Source organism: Pleuronectes platessa, chromosome 12, assembly GCF_947347685.1.
Source record: "Pleuronectes platessa chromosome 12, fPlePla1.1, whole genome shotgun sequence".
Taxonomy (NCBI): Eukaryota; Metazoa; Chordata; class Actinopteri; order Pleuronectiformes; family Pleuronectidae; genus Pleuronectes; species Pleuronectes platessa.
Genome location: NC_070637.1, coordinates 11,846,600 through 11,872,751, shown reverse-complemented (window position 1 = coordinate 11,872,751; position 26,152 = coordinate 11,846,600). Strand labels below are relative to the sequence as shown.

At 42.4% G+C, this 26,152-nt stretch overlaps 2 protein-coding genes across 5 annotated transcripts in view; one reads left to right on the top strand and one right to left on the bottom strand.

Annotated features, from left to right (window-relative positions):
* Positions 1-11,489, top strand: part of micu1 (mitochondrial calcium uptake 1) — a 31,495-nt gene extending 20,006 nt beyond the window's left edge. The window contains exons 6-13 of one of the 3 annotated variants that reach the window (XM_053437030.1): positions 1,049-1,120; positions 1,783-1,897; positions 3,444-3,526; positions 4,122-4,322; positions 5,582-5,719; positions 7,181-7,289; positions 10,313-10,402; positions 10,611-11,489. In XM_053437030.1, the coding sequence (XP_053293005.1) occupies positions 1,049-1,120; positions 1,783-1,897; positions 3,444-3,526; positions 4,122-4,322; positions 5,582-5,719; positions 7,181-7,289; positions 10,313-10,402; positions 10,611-10,771 (969 nt within the window). In that variant the 3' untranslated portion in view covers positions 10,772-11,489. The other 2 variants (XM_053437032.1, XM_053437031.1) reach the window with 2 other exon arrangements.
* A 4,903-nt stretch (positions 11,490-16,392) lies between these two features.
* Positions 16,393-24,646, bottom strand: nolc1 (nucleolar and coiled-body phosphoprotein 1). Of its 2 annotated transcripts, XM_053437029.1 has the most exons (15): positions 24,505-24,646; positions 24,155-24,210; positions 22,006-22,160; positions 21,798-21,916; positions 21,547-21,691; positions 21,322-21,443; positions 21,067-21,172; positions 20,527-20,658; positions 20,345-20,449; positions 20,219-20,247; positions 19,231-20,188; positions 17,866-19,017; positions 17,649-17,770; positions 17,469-17,552; positions 16,393-17,378 (listed from the first exon to the last, which is right to left on the bottom strand). In XM_053437029.1, the coding sequence occupies exons 1-15, from the start codon at positions 24,613-24,615 to the stop codon at positions 17,220-17,222; spliced, it is 3,555 nt and encodes a 1,184-aa protein (XP_053293004.1). In that variant the 5' UTR covers positions 24,616-24,646; the 3' UTR covers positions 16,393-17,219. The 2 variants fall into 2 exon arrangements, with proteins under 2 accessions (XP_053293004.1, XP_053293003.1); XM_053437028.1 differs by having other exon boundaries at positions 19,231-20,247.
* Between the last annotated feature and the right edge of the window lie 1,506 nt (positions 24,647-26,152).

The following is a 26,152-nucleotide window of genomic DNA, read 5'->3' as shown; positions in this document are numbered from 1 at the left end:
GGGTGTTTTTGTCCTTGACTGAGGACACAGAAAAATAATAGTGAGTTATTATGTCTAATGTTATTGTAACATTAGGACTCCGGTTCACCTCGTGCCCAGAAGGCGTTCTCTATTGGTCGTCATTCCAAACCAAGGAGGCAAATGCCAACCTTTTCTATTTTCACTTTATCAATCTGCTCTTCCTTCCTCTATGTACAAACTTTATCTGTCTTTCTATTCTTCTCTTCAACTTAGACTTCCACTTAGTAACACCTAAAAGCCTCAACACTTATGACGCCAAGAGTTTTAATTGTTTTGTTTTTTCTCAAACCAGTATCCTTGCTCCAAAATAACTTTTGTCTCACCTACACCTCTCACTCCCACTCCCTTCTCTGTTTATGCCGAAAAAAACAATTTGTGACTGCAACAGTAACAATTAACTGTATTTTCAGTATGTAAAAGTTAAGAAAGACACAAATTGATGATACATTTATAAGCTTACACTATTTGTCTTCAGCAGACATGATCAGTCTGGGTCTAATGAGGAGGGAGTGGGTTCATGAGGAAAGGATTGATAAGAATTTGCTCATGTTATGCTATAAAGGGGAGATCACCAAATTGAAGAATTCACATGTTTTCCCAGTTTATTTATTTCCTTTTATAAGATAATATGGGACAAATTTGGAAAGATGGAAAAAGGAGACACAGTAGGTTTAGATAAGAGCCTTGTTAGTGGAGTAGTATCATTTCCTACTTTGGGCAAATCACAGTCTTTGCCTTATTTTCTCCAGTTTTGGCCAGCACTGCTGTTGTTCATGGGTGACAATTGTAATTATAGACTACAGAGATGGCAAAACATAATTGCATTCTTAATTTGAGTGGTATCCCCCAATTATCTTGTTGTGAACAAGATGTTTTCCTGTGTGTGTTTATTTACTGCGTGCAACAAAGAAAAACAAGCAATGTGATTTTGTCGTTCAAGGCCCTGCTAAAGACAGCAGAGGCAGTGCTGCTCTCTAACAGTTTTTTTTCTCCTCCTTCCTCCTCCTCCGAAATGGAACCCTTGCAGATGGAGGTAACTCCACGCGGGCTTGTCGAGGCCCAACATCTCGCAGCCCCCCGTCCCCCCACCCCTCTTCAGGCATGCTCTGTCCGTCTTGTCCACTCTCTTAATTGGAGCGTCGTACTAGTCGGGAAACTGTCTTTCAAGTCTCTTATCACCGAGTTGTGTAGTGTGCATGTGATTAGGTCACTTTTTCATGCAATATTGTGAGTATGCACATGCTGGCAGAAAAATATCTGTGCGTTTGTGTGGGTGTGAAAGAGATAAAGTCACTTTGTGCATTTTAACGATTAATACTTTTCGGTTATGTTAAAGACGTGGTTAATCGATTGTGTGCGTCTGTGCTCTTGTGATGTTTTCCCTCTCTTTATGTCAGTTTCACACTGTGAGTACAACCTCTGGTGACTAATGTGTTTTGTATCTGAACTGACTATAAACATGTTACTACCACTCTCACCTGCCTGTATGGCTTCATGTGTATGCAGCACTTGCATGATTGTTATTGTGACTGTGTATACATACTCACACTGGTTCAACAATTTATTGTGCTTGCACGTGTGCTTTCCTGTGTTTGCGTGTCTCTAATTCTAAGACACACACATACACACACACTTGATTGCACACACACAAAAAGGCACACCTGGAGCTGTAAAGACGTATTAAGGCTTTTGCTGAATCATGTAAAATGTTTTTAATGTCACCTTTTCCTTTTTCCCCATTTTCCTGACCTGGATGAGCAGAAAATAGCCCAGGAGAGGGAGAAGTTTGCAGATGAGGGCAGCATATTTTACTCTCTGGGAGAATGTGGCCTTATCTCCTTCTCAGACTATATCTTTCTCACCACTGTGCTGTCCAGTAAGTACATTGTTCAACAACACAGTGTTCCCAGAGAACTAATGGTTCTTGTGACCCATCTCATTCTATCCCTCATCTTTAAAATCCACCATACGTATCACAAGTCAGTCCCAATCAGTGCCAAGACGCTCTCCTCTGTCTGCTTTCTTCCTGCATCAGGTCAAACTAAATTCCCAATATGATCTCATTAGTCAGGATACAAAGCTGGCTTTACAATTCAGAGTGATCTCAAATTCTGCCAAAGTTAATTACTTTGAGTCTGCTAGGCTAACTGCCTTTGAGATGCTTTGTATCAGAGACTCAGGTAACTTTAGCTGGATTTGCCACTGGTAGTAGATACATGGAGTCGATTCACACGAATACCTCATCTCTGAATGTGAAATGAAGCTCTGACTGACGGCACGCAAGTGTCTCCCTTCTAGCTTAGCTCGGCCATTTATTGTAATCCGTTCACAAGGAGAAAGTCTCTGGGGAAGTTTTCAAGGACAAATCATTTTAAGCAGGCAGGGTAGGGTCCCTTATGTTTGGTTTCAATCCATTTAACACGGCCACAAAAATAGTACAAATGGGGTCATATTTTGCCTAACGGACACACACATTGCTTTAAGCCTCAAAGTGTAACTGCCCATATTTACTGCTTTCCTATAGTCCAAATGATTTCTTACATAAGAAAAGAGTTACTCGCCACATTGTCTTTGTAAGTAGTTATGTTGTTAAAGCAATTCAGAGTTATAGTGCAGTACTCGGAAATATGAAGTATTGATGAGAATTAAACAACTGTATGAGCAATCCTACATATAATGGTATTGCGTGTTTGAATTTATAAGTGACTGAGGGAACTTTATTTGAGATGGAAATATGCTAGATAAGATATGATAAGATAACTTGAAATAATATTTTATCAGTTCCACTCAGAGGAAATTTACAGTGTTAAAGAGGCAAAGGGGATAGTAAAAATAGACACCCAGAAATGTAAATGTTATATATTAACACAAGGAAATATATAAACAGAAAATAGAAATTATCTATACAATGTCAACAAAGTGTAACAGGATTGCACATAAGGTATTGAATTACACAGATAGAATATGGAGTATTTCACATTCAAATCAAATGTATAATATAGTAGAATGAGCAAATGTGTAGCTCAATGAAACCTATGTAGTGTTTTATTTAATATGTGACTTTATAGTCTGTATATCTGACATGTGTTTAACAAGCGCATTATTTTTAAATTGCAACACTGCAGAGGGCTGATTTTATCTACTGAAAATATGCATTTTGACATGGGTAAATGTTGCAGCTGATTGTGAAGAATTCATTGTCAGTATGATGACTAAAAAAAACAACTTAATTGACTGATGTCGCACCACTGGGGACGAGCTTAAGGCTGAAGATGCTGGATAGTTGATGTGTAATGACTGAGTCAGTATTGAACTCTTTGGCTGTTTTCGGGGTCGATACAGTGCAGCATGGGCTTTTCATATGGTCTGTGCTGATGTGAGAATGTGTCTCTTTGTGTGTGTTTGTATCCTGTGGTGTCCAGCTCCCCAGAGAAACTTTGAAATTGCTTTCAAGATGTTTGATCTCAACGGAGATGGAGAGGTGGACCTGGAGGAGTTTGAACAGGTGAGCAGCTCATCTTGCAAACAGCTGTCACACACAAACATGCACAAATACAAAATATTAGAAGTGACGCAAGGTTAAAACGTCTGTGCTTTATTCTACAGTAGCTCCTAAATGCATTAGAGTAACCAGTAATAAAAACTGACAGCCAATAAAGACATATAAATGTATTTTATAGCAAGATCATCATACACAAAGCATTGTTTTATTATGGGTCATTGTCTGATGAAATGATTTTTGAATTCAATGAAATTGGCGGTTCAATCCTCATTTGCTCCAGTTACCATGCCGAATTATCCTTGGGCAAGATACTGAGCCCTAAAAGGCTGTGTTTAAATGATGTGTTAAATAAACGCTGGGTGTGAATGTGAATGTGTGTGTGAATGGGTGAATGTGACTTGCAGTGTAAAATGCTTTGAGTGATCAAATAGTCTGGAAAAAAGCATTAAAAAACAGCAGGACATAAAATGTATATAAATGTATATACGTTTAAAAATACAATTAATTTGCCATATACTCCAGAAATTGAAGAGCCACACTACTTCTAAAACATTGTCCACCATCTTCCTGGATGTCATTGGACTTTCTTCATCCTCAGGTCCAGAGCATCATTCGTTCTCAGACCAGCATGGGCATGCGACATCGCGACCGCTCCACCACAGGAAATACCCTGAAGACAGCCGGCTGCAGCTCGGCTCTCACCACGTACTTCTTTGGAGAAGACCTGAAGGGAAAACTCACCATCGGCAGCTTCCTGGAGTTTCAGAGGAAACTGCAGCACGATGTGCTCAAACTAGAGGTAATGAAAGAGGAATTTGAATGAGCAGAGAAAGAGAGTATTGTACTGAGAATTTTCATCCACTGGTTCACTGCTCTGTTGGGTGCAGTTGTAATGAGCTGATTTGAATTTTCTGGCTTTGCTCTGATCCATGTCTCCTCTCCATTACCTGTTCAAAAACTATACATTAACATTAGCAGCTCTACAACCCATGGTTTACATTTTACTGCCTTATTTCCAGAGTAAACAAACAACCAAAGAGACCAAACAATATTTAAAAGGAGGGAGTCACAGGAAAAAAAAGAGCTGCGGATGACAGACATACCATGTGTATTGTCCCCCTCCTCTCCTCAGTCTCTGCAGTAACAGTTACTCATCAGTGTTGTTGAGCATATGGTTCTTCTTTTTAATTTGTGTTGGTCGTGACTAAACGATACACAGAACCATAATGGGCAGCATCATCTGAAGCTCTAAGGATAGGACACGAGCCGAAGCATCTGCCAGAAAGAAAGCACCATCTATCAAGTGTTGATGGTACCACAATGTTCCAAAGGTGTGACCATAACGCCACAAATAAGGGCGACCCTCTTTTAATGTGGGTCAGCTTATGCATGTGCACATTTGTCTTTGATTGCTGAGGCTGCTCTTTGCCCCATGCCATATTTTATCAGCTGTATGTAATTTTTCTCCAGGTGTCAAACTCAATCTCTTCCGTATTTTCTCTTCTTCTCTGACCCGTTTTTTGTTTTCAGTTAACAGTTGGTGAATTCCCCTATGAGGCTGGTATCTCAATCTGAATTTGATAAATGATATATATTCTAAACGCAGAGGTTATCTTTAACAAATATATCATGTGTAAATACATAAAAGTCATAATAACCAGAAACTTCACCTCACAATCGTTGGATCCTCCAGAGCTGCATGAATAGGTCACCACTTAAAACATCAGGTTTATTCAGGCTTAGTCATGAGCTGCCTCTTGCAAGAGGAACAAATTTACATTTTGAGAGCTCGGCACATTCAGAGAAGAAGAAGGAGAGAGGAAATTAATCGAATGGATTGACCTGACACAGCCTACGCTCACTGCTGGAACATTGTAAAAAAGAAAAAGCACATGTAGAATTAATGTCACCAATGCAAGCTCCACGCGTGCTTCAACCTGAAGCCTGACACCAGTATTTACTGTTTCCATCTCACCGTGCCCTACTTCTCCTATTCATGTGTTTGTCCATCTGCATAGCAATCAATCTTCATCTTTGTCCCTCTCCCTCCTCCTCTAGTTTGAGAGGAACGATCCAATGGATGGCAAAATCTCAGAGAGACAGTTCGGAGGTATGTTGCTGGCCTACAGTGGCGTCCAATCTCGTAAACTCAAGCTGATGCAGAAGGGATTGAAGAAGATGTTTAAGGATGCACAGGTACATAAATCTCATGCTCGCACGGAGCTCAAAGTGATTGGTACTCGGGTTATATATGGTGCTCGATGTGGTGGTGTGTTGGCCTACATGCAAGGATGTGTGACGGACAAAGTGTGCCTGAGGAGAAAGGAGATTGTGCTGGGAAATGGTGAGTGTGTGAAAGAGATAGATGAGAGGTAATACATTACTGGGAGAGGACAACACATTCAGTTTCTGATCTCATCCATCTAACCAACAGTCACACTCCACCACCTTCCATTGTTTCTGTGTTGACCAAACCTGGAGCAGTCAGTGCTTGACAGTGGTACATCTCTGAGCGTCTCCTTCAACCTTTTTTCCGCTGTCTCCCCTGCCTCACATTCTGCCTCAGGCTACATGCACACCATGACATTTTCAAAGTAAAACGATCTCTGTCAAGACAAGTGTCAGTTTTAATCCCTGTCCGTATTAAAACACCTGAAAACGTATATTACATGACCACTTACGCGCAGTGGGCATGCATGTGCCAGTGCAGGTAGGAAGTATTTGGTGGTTAGTTGCAGAAGGAGCAAAGCTGCAAACAAAAGCAAACCATTGCTGAGCATGAATTTTGGGTCCATGCTGTTTCTGCTACACTGTAATGAGCCCTATAAGTCAATTGACTGCACTTACACCCATACATATTGTAACCTCAGAGGTGCTGTAGCAAAAAAACATTTAACTGTTGTTGTTTTTTTTAAGTTAACAAGAATCATGCAGTAGCTTGTTGGTATACTGCAAAGCACCTGTTAGACTGAGCAATGATAAGGCGATGGTTAAATGCAGTGATTAGCAGAGAAAAGGAAAAAGAGCCAGGATGCTGCCAGTCCTCCCAGGCATGAGAACAAGATGAGGCTGGAGTTGTCCCTCTCAAAGGAATTAAACTGCTGCAAATCTCTCTCTCTCTCTCTCTCTCTCTCTCTCTCTCTCTCTCTCTCTCTCTCTCTCTCTCTCTCTCTCTCTCTCTCTCTTCTCTCCCCCCCCCCCCCCCATAACCCTTTTCCCCTCATTCTGTGTTTAACCTCTTTTTCCATCCCACTATATGTCTCTCAGCCTTGGCATAACCTGCAACGTAAATGAGAAAAGTGTTATTTATTGCCTAAGACCAGCTGCTTACTTTACTTTGCAAATGAGCTCATCAGCAACGTGGCAGCTGTGTGTCTATGTGTCTATGTGTTTATGTGCATATGTGTCTAAGACCGTCTGTTCCCCTGTTTGTCGGCGGCTCAATGTTCATTCATGTGTGACGATTTCCTCGGCCCGCTTCCTCTTGTCAGTTTTATTACACTGCTGAGCTGCTCCAAAAAATTGCATTGTGCAGTAGGAGCTCTTGTCATGGCAGTAGTTGGCCCATTTATCACAGGAATGTCCCGGCTCAGGTAAAAGTGCATCAATGATTTGCTCCTGGCTCTATTTGTTTTCATATTTCCCCCACTTTTTCAGGGCATCACATTTGAGGAGGTGGAGAATTTCTTTACCTTCTTAAAGAACGTGAATGACGTGGACACAGCTCTGAGTTTCTACCACATGGCCGGAGCCTCCATAGATAAAGGTACACCGCATTTGCCCTTTTGTGCTGACATGCTTCTTTTTCTCCTAATTACTCTCCTTTAGAATTAACTGTTGTCCCTTTCAGACTCTCAGAGCAGTTAACACTCCATCCGGCCATATCCGCCTCCCATATCTCTCTTTGCCCTGGCTAGGGGTCCCAGTTATAGCTCAGCCATTCGTCATCTGTTTCTCCATCTATCTTTCCATCTGTTTGTATGCTTAAGGACAACAAACACCATATTTTTTACGCTAAAAGTTTGCCTGTTTCGGATTGGGTAGTACTCATTGCTTGTGTCATTTGGGTTGCTTAAATATAGGCACGGAGTGTGATGATTGGTTAGGGTTGCAGTAGGAGTATCAGGGTCAGCCTATCAGAGAAAGGGTGAGATGGGGTCTCAGTGCCTCAGGTTGAAAAAAAATGACGCATCACAAACATGCAAACATGACAGATCACTTCTCACATGACTGTGCAGGCTACTGATGCTCACTGATGCATTTCAACATCATGACTGAGGGAGAGAGAGGAGGGTTGACACCAGGTTTGACCCATCATAGCTACTAAAATGTATGAGACACCTAGTTCATCTGCTACACACAACATGAGTCGATCACAGCCAGGACATCAGGGTTGAAGTGACCAGGATTCATGATCCAACACCATCAATTAATAACTAAATACATCTGGTTTTTCTGAGCAACAGAGACGGGCAGAAGAAGCAACTTTTTAAAGCACCAGTCATGAGGCTAGCAAAGATGCAAACCTCTAGTAGTCACACAGGGATACAAAATTAATAATGTATAGAAATTAAATTCTTGGATGCATCGAGGTATAATACTTGTTTTACAATCGAATCACGCCCTCTGTATCTGAATCGATGCGTGAGTTGCCTGGAGATTCCCACCCCTACTTGCTATTTTATTTCATAGTGCCTGCCCCAAGTAAAGGAGTGAACTGTTCATAGATTGGAAGATTGACAACAGCGCAGCGTTTGGAGAAAGAAGCTACAGAACCAGACCGTTGTCATTATGAGGGAGATGAGTGAAGAAGGCAAAGTTTTTCAACGAACTAGCAGATATACATCTGACCCTCACCTCATGAGCTTTGGGTAGTGACTGAAATAATGCGATTGTAGATACGGGCTGCTGAATGTTCCTCTTCAAAGAAATTGGTTAGAGCTTTAGAGATATGGGAGAATTTTGGAGTAGAGCCGCTGCACCTTTGCTTCACAAGGAGCCCGTTTAGGTGGAACACACTAGCGATTACATATCTCGTCTGGCCATTGAACGCCCTTTGATCCCCCAGGAAGAGGTTGAAAACATCACTTTAGAGAGCAACGTTTGGAATACTTGTTATACACTGTTTGACCTGTGTCACCCCAACCCCAGATAAGTGGCAGAAAATGAATGGGTGACTATTATGAAAGAGAAAACTGAATATATAAGTATCACACCACTCTTTAAATTAGTCGTATTTCCTTTATCTTCCTCAGCACATTCATTTTAACTGAACTAATTAGTCTTTCAGATCCTAACAATGAAGTCAATTAAAGGCGAGGGCAGTGCAAGAAGTGGGCCTTTAATACATGTCAATCATTTGATGAGTCTGTGTTTCCTTCATTCACTGTAGTGATTCAGTCCTTCGATATGTCTCCATACCCGTATGTCTATTTGTTCTGATTCACAGATGAAGCAGCTAGTACAGGTCAACCCTGAGGTGCTTGTTTCTAGGATGAATGTCTACACACTAACAAGCTGTACATGCGTGTTTGTCCTTATTTGTGAGGGTATTGTAGAGAGATACAAACAACATTATGCTTCCCTGCGGTTCGTGGAGAGCTGCCAGGCATGTGACTGTAATTTATCTCCATCCTCCCCCTTGTCCATGCACTGAAACCCTCTTTCTTCGGCGAAAGACTAAAGGAGGTTTTGCATTTCTCTCTTCTCTTTATATCGTTTTCTGTTCTTTCTGTCATTTTTTGCCCAAATCCAATGATTTCCCACTAATTGAGCACAGTGCCTCATTTGTGTGTGTTTGTGTGTGTGTTATCTGGAACTGCGCATTGTCTTTCTTAAATGTAGCAAAGAAGCCCACTAATGAGATTCTTGCTGGACTGATTCAATTCTTCTTCAAATATTTAATCTCACCATTTGCAGAAATTTGTTTGACTGATGATCAATAATTCTGGTTAAGATTAAGTAGTTCTTTATCTTTTAATCATCTGTTTGTGGTTCTAATGGTGTTGTTTCTGCTCATTACTTCTCTTCCTTCACACTTTCTTACACTGTACTCATCCTCACACCCGCCATCCTTTTTGGCTGGATGGCAATAGAGTCCATCTCGGGTCGTATTCTTCTGTTCAAAGCTTTTTTTCTCTCCCTTTTTTGTGTTTGAATATGACCTGAGAGTGATGCAGTTAATATAAGCTGCACTGACCTTTGGTTACAAATGGTTATTGATTGTTTTTACCTATTACAGAAATGTGCTGTGTAAAAAAAAAAACGCCCAGACAACATTATCCAAAAGCGAATATCATTTCCAAATCTTTGTCCCACTACCAATCCGGCCCAGTCCTATAAACGCTGATGACTATCACTTACTGACTGAGTGATTAACTTGTTTCCCACAGTACTGGTATATATTAGTCGGCTAGTGACCATCGGTTGTACACTACTTTTCACAATGCATTGTGGGAAACAATGAGGGCACAATAAAGGGTATAAAAAAACTTCACTAAATATTAGGGCACCATTACAGAATGTTGAACTCACTATGTAGTATGTGAACATGGGTTTAGTGAGTGTTTTCGGACACAGCCCATGTCTCACTCAAGTGGCTGACATCAGCTGACCAAAGCATGAATGAGCTTCTAACTTTCTACATGTAGCTATAGCTCCAGTAAAAGCACATACTTTGTCTTTGAGTGACATGTATGGTGATTTTTTTAATTTTTTCAGATGACTTTGCAGAATCTGAATTTTATTAGTGCAAAAGATTCACTCTGTTTGTCTTTCTGTGTCTCCTAGTTACCATGAAGCAGGTGGCCCGCACCGTGGCCAAGGTGGAGCTGTCAGACCATGTGTGCGACGTGGTGTTCGCTCTGTTCGACTGTGATGGTAAGTAGCTGACAGCTTCATCATATCGCTCTCACTGCAAATATTTATGGGAAGAAAATAACCTCCCCACTGACAGATGGAAATCGTCAATAAATAGGAGTCCTCTCCCCTTGGAGCCTGCTCTTCCTCTATAATTTCCTCATCTCACGCAGTGTGTCCATCACTTTCCTTTTCTCCTTCTGCTCCCCGACCCGTCTGTCCTCCTCAGGGAACGGAGAGCTCAGTAATAAGGAGTTCATAGCCATTATGAAGCAGCGGCTGATGCGTGGGCTGGAGAAACCCAAGGACATGGGCTTCACTCGGCTGGTGCGGGCCATGTGCAAGTGTGCCCAGGACACTGCCTGGGACTTCGCCATACCCAAGACATAGGAAGAAAAGAGAAGGACACTGTGTGAATAAAGCAACAACACATAAAGCATCAAACGCATTCTCCTTCCACAGGTCTTGAGAATAACAACAAAAACCATTAGTGCAATGAACTCATAGGACAGCAGCTCTGAGGGGCATCATTAATCATTAGCGCATGCCGATGTAGTTCAAGCCATCAATAGAGTGACTGAAGCATGCTGACACAGTTCCGTGTCTCCCTAGACACCTCTCTGGTGTGCCTGTCCAAGGCATCATGGATATTTGTATATTTTAAAATATACACACTAACTTTGTATGTGTATTTTTGCCATATTCTAGAAGTGATATTCACAATTTTCTGTGTGACGCTAATAACAGCACTTTGATATCCATATTAAACACGTGTTACTGCAAAAGGGAAGAGGAGTGGAATCACATATTTGACCTTCAGCTGATAAACGCTGCAGTATGTCTGTTCTACTCTGACAACAGACCCTTAATTATGTCTTTGGTGGGACGCAGAGCAGAATCCTGTAATCTTGTTAGCACCTCTTCATTCAGGCTGATAGCTCCAACTGCAGCTTTACTTTTTGTCCCATGAATGATCAAAGATACTTGTCTCTGTTTTACAATGTCCTGTTCAAAGTGGTTATTCTTCAAATTATTGTTTCTCACTTAAATACTTTATAAGATGGATGGTTAAAGAAATGCTCTATTAAAGATGTTTTAATAAAGAAAAGCGGATTAAGCTTTATTTCTAAACGACTGCTCGGCTCCACTTCAAAGTTGGATTGTTCTGCCCCATTCTCATTTCCCCCTCTGTGTGGAGAGGGGAGTGGAGGATTAGCGAAACTATAGGGCACCATGAGGTCATTTTTGATGTAATGAAATGGCTTGTGACATTTTTAGGCAAAAATGCACTGCTGATTGTGTACTATAGGTTTGAATGCGTACCAGTAAAAGAGAAATGTGTGATAGTGTGGAAGAGTAGTCAGCAGTTTTGTTTAATTGAAATGGACAGGATGGGCAGGCCTCAGCCTCTGCTGCCCATTAAAAGATTGTCCTGCAGCACCTTCACTCTCTTTCACACACACACGCACACACACACACACACACACACACACACACACACACACACACACACACACACACACACACACACACTGTGCTGCAGTGGTCTGAAACAAGCTGCTCCCTCTCTTGCTTGCTCACATTGCAACTGACAAACAGGAAGTGGTACTCAGGACTAACTGCTCAACAGGAGATCAGGTTGAAGAGATTCATCGCTGGTCTTCACCCATGTTCTTTCTAGATCTCAATGTAAATCTGGCTCCACGGTCACACTGACCATAAAAACATCCTCTATCCTCACTGGTCATGAGTACTTTTCCTGAGCAAGGAAAACAACTCCTCTTCAGTTTTGTTAAAATGCACTTTTTAACTACTCCCTCTGGTATTAAACGATTCATTAGCTGAAGAGCAAAACACGAAGGAACATTGTCTAAACCTAATATCATTCATGCAAATTCAGAATCACCTAATGTGGAGATGTAGAGTTGTGTTTGGATATGGTTGTTTGCAACAATTTAATTCCATTACACAGCTTTACCCATTCACAGGTGCGTAACACTAACTAGAGCTGCAAGGTCCTCTCATGGACCATTGATCTGTTTAATTGTTAATAAACTGATCACAACATGACAGAACATGTTGAGGGATGCCGTCAGCTGGAGTTGGTGTCAGTCCAACCACCCAAATGATTTCGTTACATATTTAATAAGGCTTGGAAACAGAAAAGCAGCCGGCGTGCAGATAGAACCAGTGTTGAATTTATGTAATATTTCTAACGGTGATTTATAAAAGAAAAGATAACCTAGAATAAATGGCAATTTACTGCATCAGTGAATGAGCTATCCAATAAACGTTTATGAACTAGGATGGCACTTTGAGCTTGTACTTACAATCGGTCCACTAAATGTGACTGAATTTAAGTTGTCAAGATCCAGTAATTATTTCCAGGTAATTCAGTGAAAATGTCAAACAATGTTGAACAATGTTAAAGACAGTGATTACAAATAGAATTCCTGTATTCCCCCCCCCCCCCCCCCCCCCCCCCCCCGGTCGATATCCATAGCAACATGTTATGGTTTCTTTCTGGGTCCACTTCCCACCGTTCCACCAACTTTCAAAGAAATTGCTTCCTTGGATTTGTAATTATCAGTTTGAGCGTTCAATCAGAAAAGCAGCAATGAAAACACCACACAGTTGCTTGGTAACTATGTATTCAAAAGCTCAATGAAGGCTCATGTGGCCCAGAGTATCTTTGTAGACATGACACCAAGCAGCACAGTCTCCAAATGTGAGCAGTGTAAAATTGCCCAGTAACAGCTCTAGAGTCTCTCTACCCCCCCCCCCCCTCTCAGCAGCTCTACACCCCGAGCTGCACGCTCTGTCAGATTCCTCTGCAGCAACGCTCCATGGTTTACTGTTTCTCAGACTTGGGAGGGAAACTATATTTAGCGTGACAGCACATCTTTATGTGTAAGCTCAGAAACATACACAACATATCCTCAGTGTGTAACTGTTTGAACAGTACCCATGCTGTTTTATAAGGTATGCATAGGTATTAAAGATTCCCCTCACACTGAATGCAGAGTGTAGGCTTCATTGAACCATGTGTCATGTGTAGTCTGTCATGTATGATGAGCTTGTACTAGAATAATTAACTTATGTATGTACATTGATGGTAAATGGTATTTATCCAGGCCTGTTAAAGGGTGGTAAACTGTTAAGTTTGCTTTACTAGACATCGAGCTTGCATTACTTTCACTGTGAAGAAACACCTTTATGGGTTAGAGTTAGAACTCAGGCATTTGGGTTGGATGGTTAGGTTAAGGGGCTCGGGAATGCATTGTCCCAATGAGTGTCCTCTAGCCTGGAATGCTGACGAACTTAGCCCCGCCCACAACATTTGAGGTCGGGAAGTTCGGTCTGGCATCGCTCCGTCTTCGGGAAACTATGCCCGAACAGAAGCTGTTCGGACCAATCAAATTGTCAGGGCGTACTTTATACGATGATGGACAGATGATCAACAATTACGTAATCAACCACGTCACCAAAGAGCGTTTGGGCCCCGGTCTCTTTTCTTTGATGCCTCCGATGAACACGCTTCTTCAGCCTGGTCTGCTTCGTCGTCCGTCCATTTTTTAAACACGGGAATGTCGCGTTCCAACCGTGTTATTAGTTCTTACAGGACCGACAAATGCGATACGATTTGTTTGATGTGTTGTGGAGTTGTATTCCTAAACGGAGAACTTGTTCGTACGTGCATTCACCTTTTACTGTTTCTCTAAAAAATGCTGATATATTTTACTGATCTTCTTCTTCTACTTCTTCCAGCGTGCGTGCAGTTGAGTTCTGTTGACAACAACTATGCGTCGCTCAATATACGTCCCATACTATGGCGCTGTGATTGGTTGTAGGTCCATCCAATTGAGCGAAGAGGCATTTTTTTCCCTGGTTCGGTTGAAACACGCCCCATAATCACAGCCCAATAGAGCGGTATCAGACTCATATTCTGACTAGAATTATGAGTATGACAACGTCAGGCTAAGTGTCCTCACTAAGATAGAAGTATAAACGTATGTGTGTGTCAATCAAGTGATTTAATTGAACAGAGGACTCTGTGATGTTCAAGTTCAACATTTGGATTTGTAGCATTTTGTTGTATGAAATTGACACTTCTTTAAGTGGTAAAATACAACTTCACTTCCTAAAGAAACAATTTCATAAGGACACCTCGTACATCCCACTTTGTTGAGACAACCTCACAACCGACTTCCAACTCTTCACTACCTGCCACAAACCACAGCTGGTTTAAAAAAAGAAAAGAGACACAGCAGAAGAGAAACGTCAGCAACAACTCTAGTCGCACTGAAATGGCAACAAAACATTTTTTAGTCGGCTGTTTGACAGCATATAATGTATATGGTATGTATACCTCAACACAAAGTAAAGGGGGGGTGGTGGTAAATCAAGTACAGTACTAAGAATGCTTTAACTATAAGTTTAGATTTGTATTGCTTTATATAAGGAGCACTTTTTTTAACAACAATTTTAAAACATGTTTCATATTGAAAAAATACTCTGTGCAGTTACCTTCAGGTTTGCTTATTTCTAAACTGCCCTTCAACACCAAGGCAGTGACACTTCACGTGCTGCATTGCCACCTAGTGGTGAGGTATTCAAGTTTATTTTCTAACTGAATATACACTCCTGATCAAAATCTTAAGACCAGTTAAAAAATTGCATGAATTTGCATTTTGCACTGTTGAATCTTAGGAAGGTTCTAAGTAGAGTTTCAAAATGCAAAAAGAAGAAATGGGAACAATTCGTTTTGGCATGCTTGATGCAAGTGTTTCCAAAAGGCTAGTGCGAATGTTGCGCCAAGTGGTGAAGATGGCTTCACGAAGGGCTTCCACTGTCTGGAACTGAAGTCCATTTTTGTAAACTTCCCTTGCCATCCATCCCCAAATGTTCTCATTTGGATTAAGATCAGGGGAACACGCAGGATGGTCCAAAAGAGTGATGTTATTCTCCTGGAAAAAAGTCTTGGTCAGACGGGCATTGTGAATTGGAGCGTTGTCCTGCTGAAAAACCCAGTCGTTACCACACAGACGAGGGCCCTCAGTCATGAGGGATGCCCGCTGCAACATCTCCACATAGCCAGCTGCTGTTTGACGCCCCTGCACAACCTGGAGCTCCATTGTTCCATTGAAGGAAAAAGCACCCCAGATCATGATGGCGCCCCTCCACTGTGCCGCGTAGAAAACATCTCAGGTGGCATCTCCTTGTCATGCCAGTAACGTTGGAAGCCATCAGGACCATCAAGGTAAAAAAAAATCTCGTCAGAGAATAAAACTTTCTTCCACCTTTGAATGTCCCATGTTTGGTGCTCCCTTGCAAAGTCCAAACGGGCAATTTTGTGGCGTTGAAGGAGACGTGCCCTTCCTTCGCAGATGCCGTCTGATGGTTATTGGGCTGCAGTCAGCACCAGTAATGGCCTTAATTTGGCACGAGGATCGTCCCGTGTCTTGACGGACAGCCATTCAGATCCTCCGGCTCAGCGCCGGTGAGATTTTTTTGGGTCTACCACTTGATTTTTTTGTTCCATAACCCTGAGGATCTTTTAAGAAATGCAAAATGACTGTCTTACTGGTCCAACCTCAGCAGCGATGGCACGTTGTGAGAGGCCTCGTTTATGCAGTTCAACAATCCTACCACGTTCAAAGACTGTGAGCTTTTTTGCCTTTGCCATCAAGAGATCTTCAGTGTGATTACTTGACAGGAAATGACATGGAATCCACATTTTTGCACAGATTTTGGCTTTTAAAGGCTGTGGTCTTAAACTTTTGATCAGCTGATGAACAGCCTATTTGAGTTAAATTGTTGTTTTCAATAAATTGCCTGCTCACAACTTTTGGTCTCTTGTTCCCATTTCTTCTTTTTGCATTTTGACGCTCTACTTAGAATCTTCCTAAGATCAAACAGTGCAAATTCATGCAATTTTTCAACTGGTCTTAAGATTTTGATCAGGAGTGTATGTTCAAAGGAGAAATGGAATTATTCCAGTCACACCAACATTGAATCTGTTAAGTCTTTAATCACAGCTACAACAGGTAATAAAAAACAAGTATATAGAGTAAATGAAAATCATTGAAACAATTATGGCTGTTAAGTTTGTAACAATCCATTAATCCCATACCACAGGTGAACAGAATGAGGGGTAGACAGAGGCATCCTAACATCACAAGAAACCTCCTCAAAGCAAAATGGCTTGAAAACAGCATGAAAGAAATGTCTGAGGTCCTAAAGGTCAAATTGGAATAAAACGTAATAAATACAGTATAAAACTCATTTTTACTCTCTAAATGTTGTCATGTAATGTTAAGAGAAAAAAACCAAGAACACACCCTCGCCCCATTTAAATGTGGCCTCACGAAAAAGGAACAACCATTTGATCCATTAAAAATCAATATCACATAATGAAGATCCTGGTGGGATGGCAGGCTGTAATTCTGACACACAAAGGACGTGACAGGACATTTGTTATTTGAGAATAATACAGGTCAACAAAATCAAAACAAAAGAAGGGCCAAACACTCACATTGGCTTTTTATCATTACCAGGCGGCCTGCAGCCACCTAGTGGCTATAAGTGTAATGTCACGTAGATGTCAACCAGTACAGTCTGCAGCACAGCTGGGTCCATCCGTCTCCTGCTGCCTCAGACCAAACTAACTGTCTCAATTACAATCTTAGAGCAGCAAGTTGAATTGAAGTGCCAGCTCGGCTCTACAGGTTCACATTCCTCCATCGCTGATCTGCTGAGGACAGAGGGACTTGATACAGGGGAAGGGGGCAGGCAGTCCAAAGTCTTGATCGCATTAGGAACCAGGAAGAGAAGGTGCTCAATCACTGTCGAACTTAATGGAGTTGACAGTCTGGGAGATGGCTCCACCGCGGTAGCTTCCCCTCTTCTTCTTTGTCTTTTCATGACGGAATGACTTGCCTTTAGTGAACCTGAGCACATCGTTCGCTTTCTCTCCCCAGTCACCTCTGGATCCAGCCTGGAATAAAGACAAATGAGCGGAATGGTTAATTGTTTGGTGATCTCAGCAACCAATCAAAAAGCTGATGAGACAGATAACTGAACTCACCTTTGCATCAAAGGAGTTATCTGCAAGACGGGGATCCACTTCAACTCGTTCCTCCATTATTCTACGGAAAGGTACGTTGGAGGACTGAAAGACAAATTTATCAAATTTAGTCCATCATTTTTATCCAGTAACCATAAGCTGTATGTGTTTTACAGAGTGCCCATCCTGCTCAGCTCTTACCTTCTTGTTGGCTTTAGGGAAAGTCTGAGGTGTGGTGGATGCCTTCTTGTTTTTTGGTGTTGTGACCGCCGTCTCTTCGTCTTCACTGTCTGATTCATCTCTATTTCTCTTTCCATTGGTACCTGCATTAATTGGAGGAACCAGTAAACACTACAAAAGTTCAAAAAACGCTTAGATGCATGACATTACACAACAGACCAGTGAAACGGAGACGTACCGTTTGTTGTGGGGGTGGTGGGTGCTGTGGCAGCTTTCTGTGGTGCTTCCTCCTCATCTGATGAACTGTCTGAGGAGCTGCTCTCTTTAGCTTTAGCTGCTGGAGTTGTCTTTGGCGTTGTGGCGGGCGTCGCAGGTTTCTTTACTTTACTGGCCTCTTCCTCCTCCTCGGAGCTGCTGTCACTGGATGAAGACTCTTCTGGCTTTGCTGGGGTCTTTGCTGGAGACTTGGCTGGGGTCTTGGCTGGAGACTTGGCTGGGGTCTTGGGTGTTGCCACCTTACCGTTTGTGACTGCAGGTTTAGCAGGGGTGGACTTGGTCTCTGCCTCAGAGTCAGAGCTGTCTGAGCTGCTCTCCTCAGTCTTCTTTGGTGGAGCAGCTGCGGCCTTTGTGGCTGCAGGTTTGGGTGTCGGTGGTGCCGCCTTCTTGGGTTCCTCCTCATCACTGGAGCTATCATCACTGGAGTCTGCCGTGGCCTTTGCAGCAGCGGCAGGTTTCTTAGCCACTGTTTTAGCTGGAGCTGGCTTCTTGGCTGCAGGTTTTGAGGCCTCATTCTCAGAGTCTGAGCTACTCTCTGCTGCAGGCTTTGCCGTTGGGGTAGCAGGTTTAGTTACTGCTACTGGCTTGGATTTTGCTGGTTCTTCCTCGTCCTCAGAAGAGTCAGAACTGCTCTCTGCAGCAGCAGCAGGCTTTGCAGCAGGTGTGGCCGGCTTTGCGGCTGGGGTAGCTGGTTTAGTTGCTGCAGGTTTTGACTTAACTGGTTCTTCATCTTCAGAAGAGTCAGAGTCTGAGCTGCTCTCTGCTGCAACAGGCTTAGTTGCAGGGGTAGCAGGCTTAGTTGCAGGGGTAGCAGGCTTAGTTGCAGGGGTAGCAGGCTTAGCTTTAGCTGGTTCCTCCTCTTCCTCCGAGGAATCAGAACTGCTCTCTGCAGCAGCAGACTTTGCAGCTGGAGCGGCAGGCTTTGCTGCTGGGGTAGCTGGTTTAGTATTTGTAGGCTTGGCTTTAACTGCTTCTTCCTCATCCTCTGAGGAGTCATCTGAATCAGAGCTGCTCTCAGCTTTCTTGGCTGGGGGTTTGGAAGCAGCAGCAGGTTTCGGTGGGGATGCAGTTTTCGCAGCAGGTTTTGAAGGAGCCTCATCTTCAGAGCTTTCATCTGAATCCAAGATATAAGGAAAAACCTTCAGACAATTTTTTCACATAAACATGAAGATATGTGCCAGAAAGAAATTATATTTAATCTCAACCAACGGAAATTCTGGCCTTGGTCCAGAAAAAGCAACAAGATTTAATAAAGGGCAGCAAACTTGATATATATATATATATTGAAAATTACACACAATTAAACATTTCTTTTGGCATCCCTTACCTGAGCTTGACGACTCGTCTTTTTTAGCCGGTGTAGCCTTGGCCGGTGTAGCCTTGGCCGGTGTAGCTTTAGCTGGTGTAGCTGTGGGCTTCTTTGCTGCCGTCTCCTCCTCCTCTGAACTGGACTCTTCTGAGGAGGATTCTTTAGCAGGTGTAGCCTTGGCCGGTGTAGCCTTGGCCGGTGTAGCTGTGGGCTTCTTTGCTGCCGTCTCCTCCTCCTCTGAACTGGACTCTTCTGAGGAGGATTCTTTAGCAGGTGTAGCCTTAGCCGGAGTAGCCTTGGCCGGAGTAGCCTTGGCCGGTGTAGCTTTAGCCGGCGTAGCTGTGGGCTTCTTTGCTGCCGTCTCCTCCTCCTCTGAACTGGACTCTTCTGAGGAGGATTCTTTAGCAGGTGTAGCCTTGGCCGGTGTAGCCTTGGCCGGTGTAGCCTTGGCCGGTGTAGCCTTGGCCGGTGTAGCTGTGGGCTTCTTTGCTGCCGTCTCCTCCTCCTCTGAACTGGACTCTTCTGAGGAGGATTCTTTAGCAGGTGTAGCCTTGGCCGGTGTAGCCTTGGCCGCTGTAGCTGTGGGCTTTTTCGCTGCCGTCTCCTCCTCCTCTGAACTGGACTCTTCTGAGGAGGATTCTTTAGCAGGTGTAGCCTTAGCCGATGTAGCCTTGGCCAGTGTAGCCTTGGCCGGTGTAGCCTTGGCCGGTGTAGCCTTGGCCGGTGTAGCTGTGGGCTTCTTCGCTGCTGTCTCCTCCTCCTCTGAACTGGACTCTTCTGAGGAGGAGTCTTTAGCAGGTGTAGCCTTGGCCGGTGTAGCCTTGGCTGGTGTAGCTTTAGCTGCAGACGCCTTAGCAGGGGTCACTTTTGCTGCAGGTTTCTTCGCCTCCTCTTCATCCTCTGAACTTGATGAGTCAGAGTCTGAATCTTGCTTCTTAGCAGTTGCAGCCTTGGCTGGAGCCGCCTTGGCTGGGGCCTTCTTGGCTGGGGCCTTCTTGGCTGGGGCCTTCTTTGCCTCTTCATCTGAGCTTGAATCTAGAAAGACCATTGGCATGAATGAAAATGTTTATTGCGCATTCGTCATTAGGTCAGTAAAAAATAAAAAGCGACCATCTCAAATCCCAATCATTACCTGAGCTCTCGGAGCTGGATTCCTGCTTCTTTGCAGCAGGTTTGGCTGCAGCAGGTTTGGCTGCAGCAGGTTTGACAGCAGGGCTCTTTACAGCGGCAGGTTTTGCTGTGAGGATGGCGTTGCTGTTAGACAAGGATTAAAAATACGGACAGTTCATGCTGTAGAAGGAGGTCTCCTCTTACCAGCCACTTTCTTCTCTTCTTCCTCGTCACTGCTGTCATCACTGCTGTCTGAGGAGTCCTTGGCCTTGCTGGCTGCCGGTGTGGCTGGGGCTTTCTGGACTGATGCAGGAGGTGGTACAGCACTGTACGCTCCTAAAAGGGCAGAGGAAGTCAATCAGCATCATGACATAAGACAGGGCCTCAGAAAACTAATATTATCATCACTTATTTCAGTTTGGACAAGGTGATAAGTTCTTGACAAATTTGTCCCAGGAGACACACAAAGGCACTGGAGGAACAAAACAAGCTTGAGGAGGAATGGGCTGTATTTGTGAGGGGGTGGGGGCTAAATTATAGTCACGATGGAACTAGCAAGTACCAGTCTCATTTTTGGACTGTACAACTAAACAAAATAAACGAAAAGTAGGAAAGGATGCCTGGACCATTTTCAAGAAAAGAACAAATATGGCACTAACCTACATAATAAATACATTGTCACACATCTTTACTCGTAATCGTTAGATTGTGCCTTAATTATTAAAAAGGTAAATGAAAACACACCTGCTTTGGGCTTTTTACTGGGAGGAGCCTCGTCTTCAGATGAAGAGTCTTCACTGCTCGATTCCGCAGCAGCAGCAGCTTTTACTGGGGTGGGTTTGACGGGAGCCTATCAGGACACATGACGTAAGCAGTTAAAGTCTGCTGTGTCCACCAAAATCAACAACATCAATCAGTTTTTTATGGAGCACTGAGTCTGGAAAAAGATAATCAACACAATGAAATTATATTAAGATATAACCAGATTCTTTGGGATACCTTAGCCGGCTTCTCATCTTCAGAATCTGAGGAACTTTCTTCACTGCTGCTCTCCGTTTTTTTCTGAGCAACTTTAGCAGGAGCAGCAGGTTTGGATGTTGTGGCTGCACCCAGCTTGGGTTCTATTATTCAGAGTTAAATGAGGCAAATTAGATTTATCCGCTTTATTTTGGCTCCAATTAAAGTTGCATTACAGAGAATTAATGGCAGTGGCAATAAACTCACTTGGTGCAGGGGCTTTAGCCGGCTGCTCTTCCTCAGAGTCGGACTCTTCACTGCTTGAGCTGCTGTCTTTCTTCCTTGTGCTACCTGCAGCAGTGGCAGCAGCAACCTTCTTTACAGGAGCAACAGCAACCTGCTTCACAGCAGCCTACAAGCACAAACAATATTTAAAACAAGCATCGACCTCAATATGTTAAATATTGCTGCAACAGGAGGATGTAGATTGCATCTTTAATATGGATGTTTCCTCCAACCTTTACAGGAGCCTTCTCCTCCTCAGAGTCACTGGAGTCTTCACTGCTGCTGGATGCAGCTTTAGTAGCTGCTGCTGCTTTAGTAGCTGCTGCTGCTTTAGCAGGGATCACCTTAGCAGCTAAAACAAACACAAAATGGAATCAGATACTACAGAAGATTTCTAAATGGCTCAGTTAACACATAATCAACCAGCCTTTATGATATTACCGGCAGCAGCTGGTTTTGCAGCCGCTTCTTCATCCTCGCTGCTCGACTCTTCGCTGCTGGAGGCCTCTGTACTCGGCTTTGCTTTCTTGGCCGATGGAGCATTAGTAGCTTCAGCCTTGGTAGGAGGCACTTTTCGTTTCTTGGATTCAGGAGACCTACGAAGGGAAATCAAAGACTTAGTTTCACCTAGATAAAACTACAATTTTATTTTTCCTGGAAATCACTTCTTCACCGATCCAAAACAGCAGCTGCCATGTACTGCAACTGGCAAGTACTTCCTTTAGCGCACCGAAAACGAAGTGATTAACACTTGTGTAGCGTTAGCTAGAGCTAACTAAGATTTCAGTAGAAAGTCCAACAAGTTAAACTGGGATGTGTTCTTTATACAAGACTTCAGTTTCGAGGGGCGGCACTAGTGTTGCCAGTTACACTTGCAATCTCAAACATTTGACCAACCATCACAAATGCGAACGGAAAACTAGATAAAAGAAGTTCTATGGCCTCATTCTCTGAGCGCATTTGTTTTTCAAAGGGTTTAACCTGAACCAGGAGACACAACAATGACAGCAACCATCACAGCCATACAAGGAAAGTAAAGTCCTGGTATGGAATCTGAAAGGAAAATGGTACTGGAACAACTAAAATACAATTTACTTGTCAAGTGTAAGATACTTACAGTTGTACTTTAGTTTTGTACATGACCTGCTATTAACACATAGGACCTGGGACCGTAGCTGTGGTGGATGTCTGAATTGTTTTAATAGTGAAAATACAGCATCATAATATATCTTAATTCAAACTGCTAGTTTTTAAACTGTTGTCCATGTTAAACTACATATTCAAATACATTGTAATTAGATGATGGGATATTATTCTTTTCATAAATTTAAACTCCTTTAGCCCAAGACTCAATTACACATTTGAATGTTTGTGGATTCAGTGTCATCTCATTCTGATTATGTAAACTATAAACTTAAGCATTTGGAAGCTGTCGTTCCTCGGTGTCAACATGTCATTACATCATGGAAAGAAACAATCCTAACTCTCATATTCCAGAACAATGGGAAAATGATGAGGTCCCATTAATCAGACAAGTGGGACATGACTCTGTCCAGGGTTCATTCATCTAAATGCTCAAAAGATTACTTAATTCAGTTCAAAGTGCTACATGGCCCACACTAGCACAAGCATTTCCAAGCTAAGTGCTATTTATCACAGGTGTAAGAAGGATTCAGCGACGGTCTATCAGCTGTGGTCTTGCCAAACACCTTCTTCAACTAATGGTATTTTGGTTGGGTCATTGCATTCTCCTTGTTGTTAGCTCGATGCTTAATCTTGCTTAAAAGGAAAATGTGACCCCTCTAACAACCAGCAAGAGGATCCGAGATGTGAGGCAGAACAAAAAGCTGGGGGGGAAAATTCAGTTGCACTCTCAACAGCATTATGAAGCCATTTTTCAAAACCTGGGGTCCATTAATAAAACATGTTTATAGTCTACCTATCCTCAAGACCTCCCCCCTCCATATGTGGTCCATCTTATCTTACCTATCCTAACACTGTATTTATTTTTGTTTACAGTGTATAAGTCTTTTCTATTCCATTCATATTTGTATATTTTCCTACCAAACATCATTTTACACATTACTTTACTGTCTATTGTTTGCCTTGCCTCTTTGCTGCTGCAACATTGGCAAATATCCCTGTAGTGGGACTGATGGATTCTTGTATCTAGTTAGGGACCGAGGAGGCCCCATTGAATTTGTAATTATAATTTTTCAGGCAAATTAATTGGCTTTTAGAGGACCTGAATATGCTTAAAGACCTTAAAAGGTTCAAATTTACGTATTCTGGAGTAATCAATCATTCAAATATAATTTGATTAGCCCATATTTAAAAAAAATTATCATAGGGCTTTAACGAGGAGGGACATCCTCTGCCCTTAACCCCTCAACAAGAGTAAGGAAAAACTACTTTTAACTAACTTTTAACAGTCATTTGAAATCGGTTTGGCAAAATGGCTCAATGGCGTGTGTGTTTCCTTGGACATGTTCTGGTTGCAAAAGTCGTCATTTCGGATGATCGTTAATATCGTTTGAAGAACCTCAAGGAAATAAAGAAAAAACGTTGAAGAATAAAAACAACCACTCACTTCACCCAGAAGTTGTAGATGTTTAGGAGGTTTTCTTCATTTTCGTCTTGTGGGGCCTGTGGAGAGAGAAACACGTGAAGAATTTAACTAGGACACTTTGTACCGTTTGTCTTTCCTGCAGAGCACAAGACATTGATCTCCATTATTGATCATCTGCAACATTAAATCAGCCGATGATACACAACAAGAGGCGGCTGACACGCAACGTGCAGGTGAGAGCCTCCACGTGCTGACTCGATCTGTGTCTGCAGCCCCCTCGTGCGACATGCCTGGACTACATCTCCTCGCCGCATCTGCGGAGGAGAAGGCGCGCGGACGCGTCTGCGAACCGCTCTACGAGGGCCGCTTACCACTTGAGTCTGCTTCAGGAACTGCTCCGCCGCCTTGGCAAACTTGTTCTCTCGCAGAAATGAATAAACGCACTTGTAGAGATCACTCGGCACAGAACTCTTCTCCGCCATCTTTACCACGCTCCTTCTGGAAGGAAGGAAGTGAGCGCAGCTCCGGTGCATACTGATGACGTGGACATACTCCTAGAGACTTGAGAGGGTTCACTCCTCTGAGGGACACCGCACAGTTTCTGAAGAGGATTCGTGTGATCATTTAACCGACAGTTGACCGTTAAAGAAATGAAATGTAAATAATCAAGAATAAACACGAACCTCGATCGATAAGAATGTAATGGTTTGTCATGGTAATCGCTGCAGTGGACTTTATTTCTGTCCAGTGGCGTCAGGAAAACGAATCAGAGTGAGACCTCTACTTAATTGGGAACAAATGAGGTTTTGGGTTTTACACTTGTCGGTTTATTAAATCACTACAGGATCATAAGTATATTTAAAGTTTTACTGGTTTAACGACACATTACGTAACAATCCACCTTTATTGAAAAAGAAACATTTACTTACATGGCGTAAGAATCACATAAAAACCATCTACCATACAGGGTACATTGGAAAGCTTTAATAAAACATAATAAAAGATTGCAGGCAAGCAATATGAAAAGCAATAATAGTAGAAGTCACTAGACACGGGGCCGACGGTACCGAGCACTGAAGAAATGAAGGCGATTTTAAGTTGAAAAAGAAATTGCTAAGTCCAACCACAGACTACATTTATGTGAAGATATATATTTTTAACCAACCATATATTTAAAGTAAAACTGTGAGCTGATGTTAAGAGATCTCACAGAGGAGTTTGGTCTAACTGTCAATGCAGCAGTGTTGTGCAATCAAACATGAATAGTTCACGTTCATAGTTCACCATTTAAATTCTAGTTCATAGTTCAGTTCATGTCATAGTTTTAAGGTGGAAAGTGAAGGCTTGCTACAGGCAGCATGGAGAAATTATGATTATGAAAAGTTAGATACAAAAAAATTACATATAAATTTAAATATAACAAAATTAATTTAATTAAATTTAATATAAAAAAATCAATGAAATTAAATGAAATTAAATATATATAAAAAAAAGATTAAATGGAAAAGAAACCTCAACTGCGCACATCCTGCGCAGAAGCCCAATGCGCACATCCTGCGCAGAAGCCCAATGCGCACATCCTGCGCAGAACCGAACTGCGCACATCCTGCGCAGAAGCCCAATGCACACATCCTGCGCAGAAGTCCATTGCTTTTAATTTAATTAATATTGTTTTTAATATTTAATTTAATTTTTTTTATTTTATATGTAATTTAATTTAAAAAAAAATAATTTAATTTAGTGTAAGATATTTTGCAATTGATAGGGAAAATGCTGCCAATTTTAAGAGTTCAGTATATTGCCAGCTTGAAGATGGGAAAGAGTGGGGACTAAACCCGGGCCGCCTTGCTGGAGAACGGCCACTTTACCGACTAGGCCAACATGCCTACTGATTGCAATGAGGAACTAAGCACACTAAGAAGATGGACAAATTATTGTATGTTTGTGTCCGTGTCTTTTTATGCTGCTATTGATAAATACTTCAGAGAAAATATTTTCTACTTTACTACATATATTTGA

What these genes read in the sequence shown, in the direction of transcription:
- nolc1 (XM_053437028.1), bottom strand. Translation starts at nt 24,615, where the DNA reads ATGGCGGAGAAGAGTTCTGTGCCGAGTGATCTCTACAAGTGCGTTTAT. An exon ending in AGGAGAAGGCTCCTGTAAAG is followed by an intron (nt 21,692 to 21,797) that starts GTTGGAGGAAAC and finishes TTGTGCTTGTAG; the next exon opens with GCTGCTGTGAAGCAGGTTGC. An exon ending in GGCTAAAGCCCCTGCACCAA is followed by an intron (nt 21,444 to 21,546) that starts GTGAGTTTATTG and finishes TCTGAATAATAG; the next exon opens with AACCCAAGCTGGGTGCAGCC.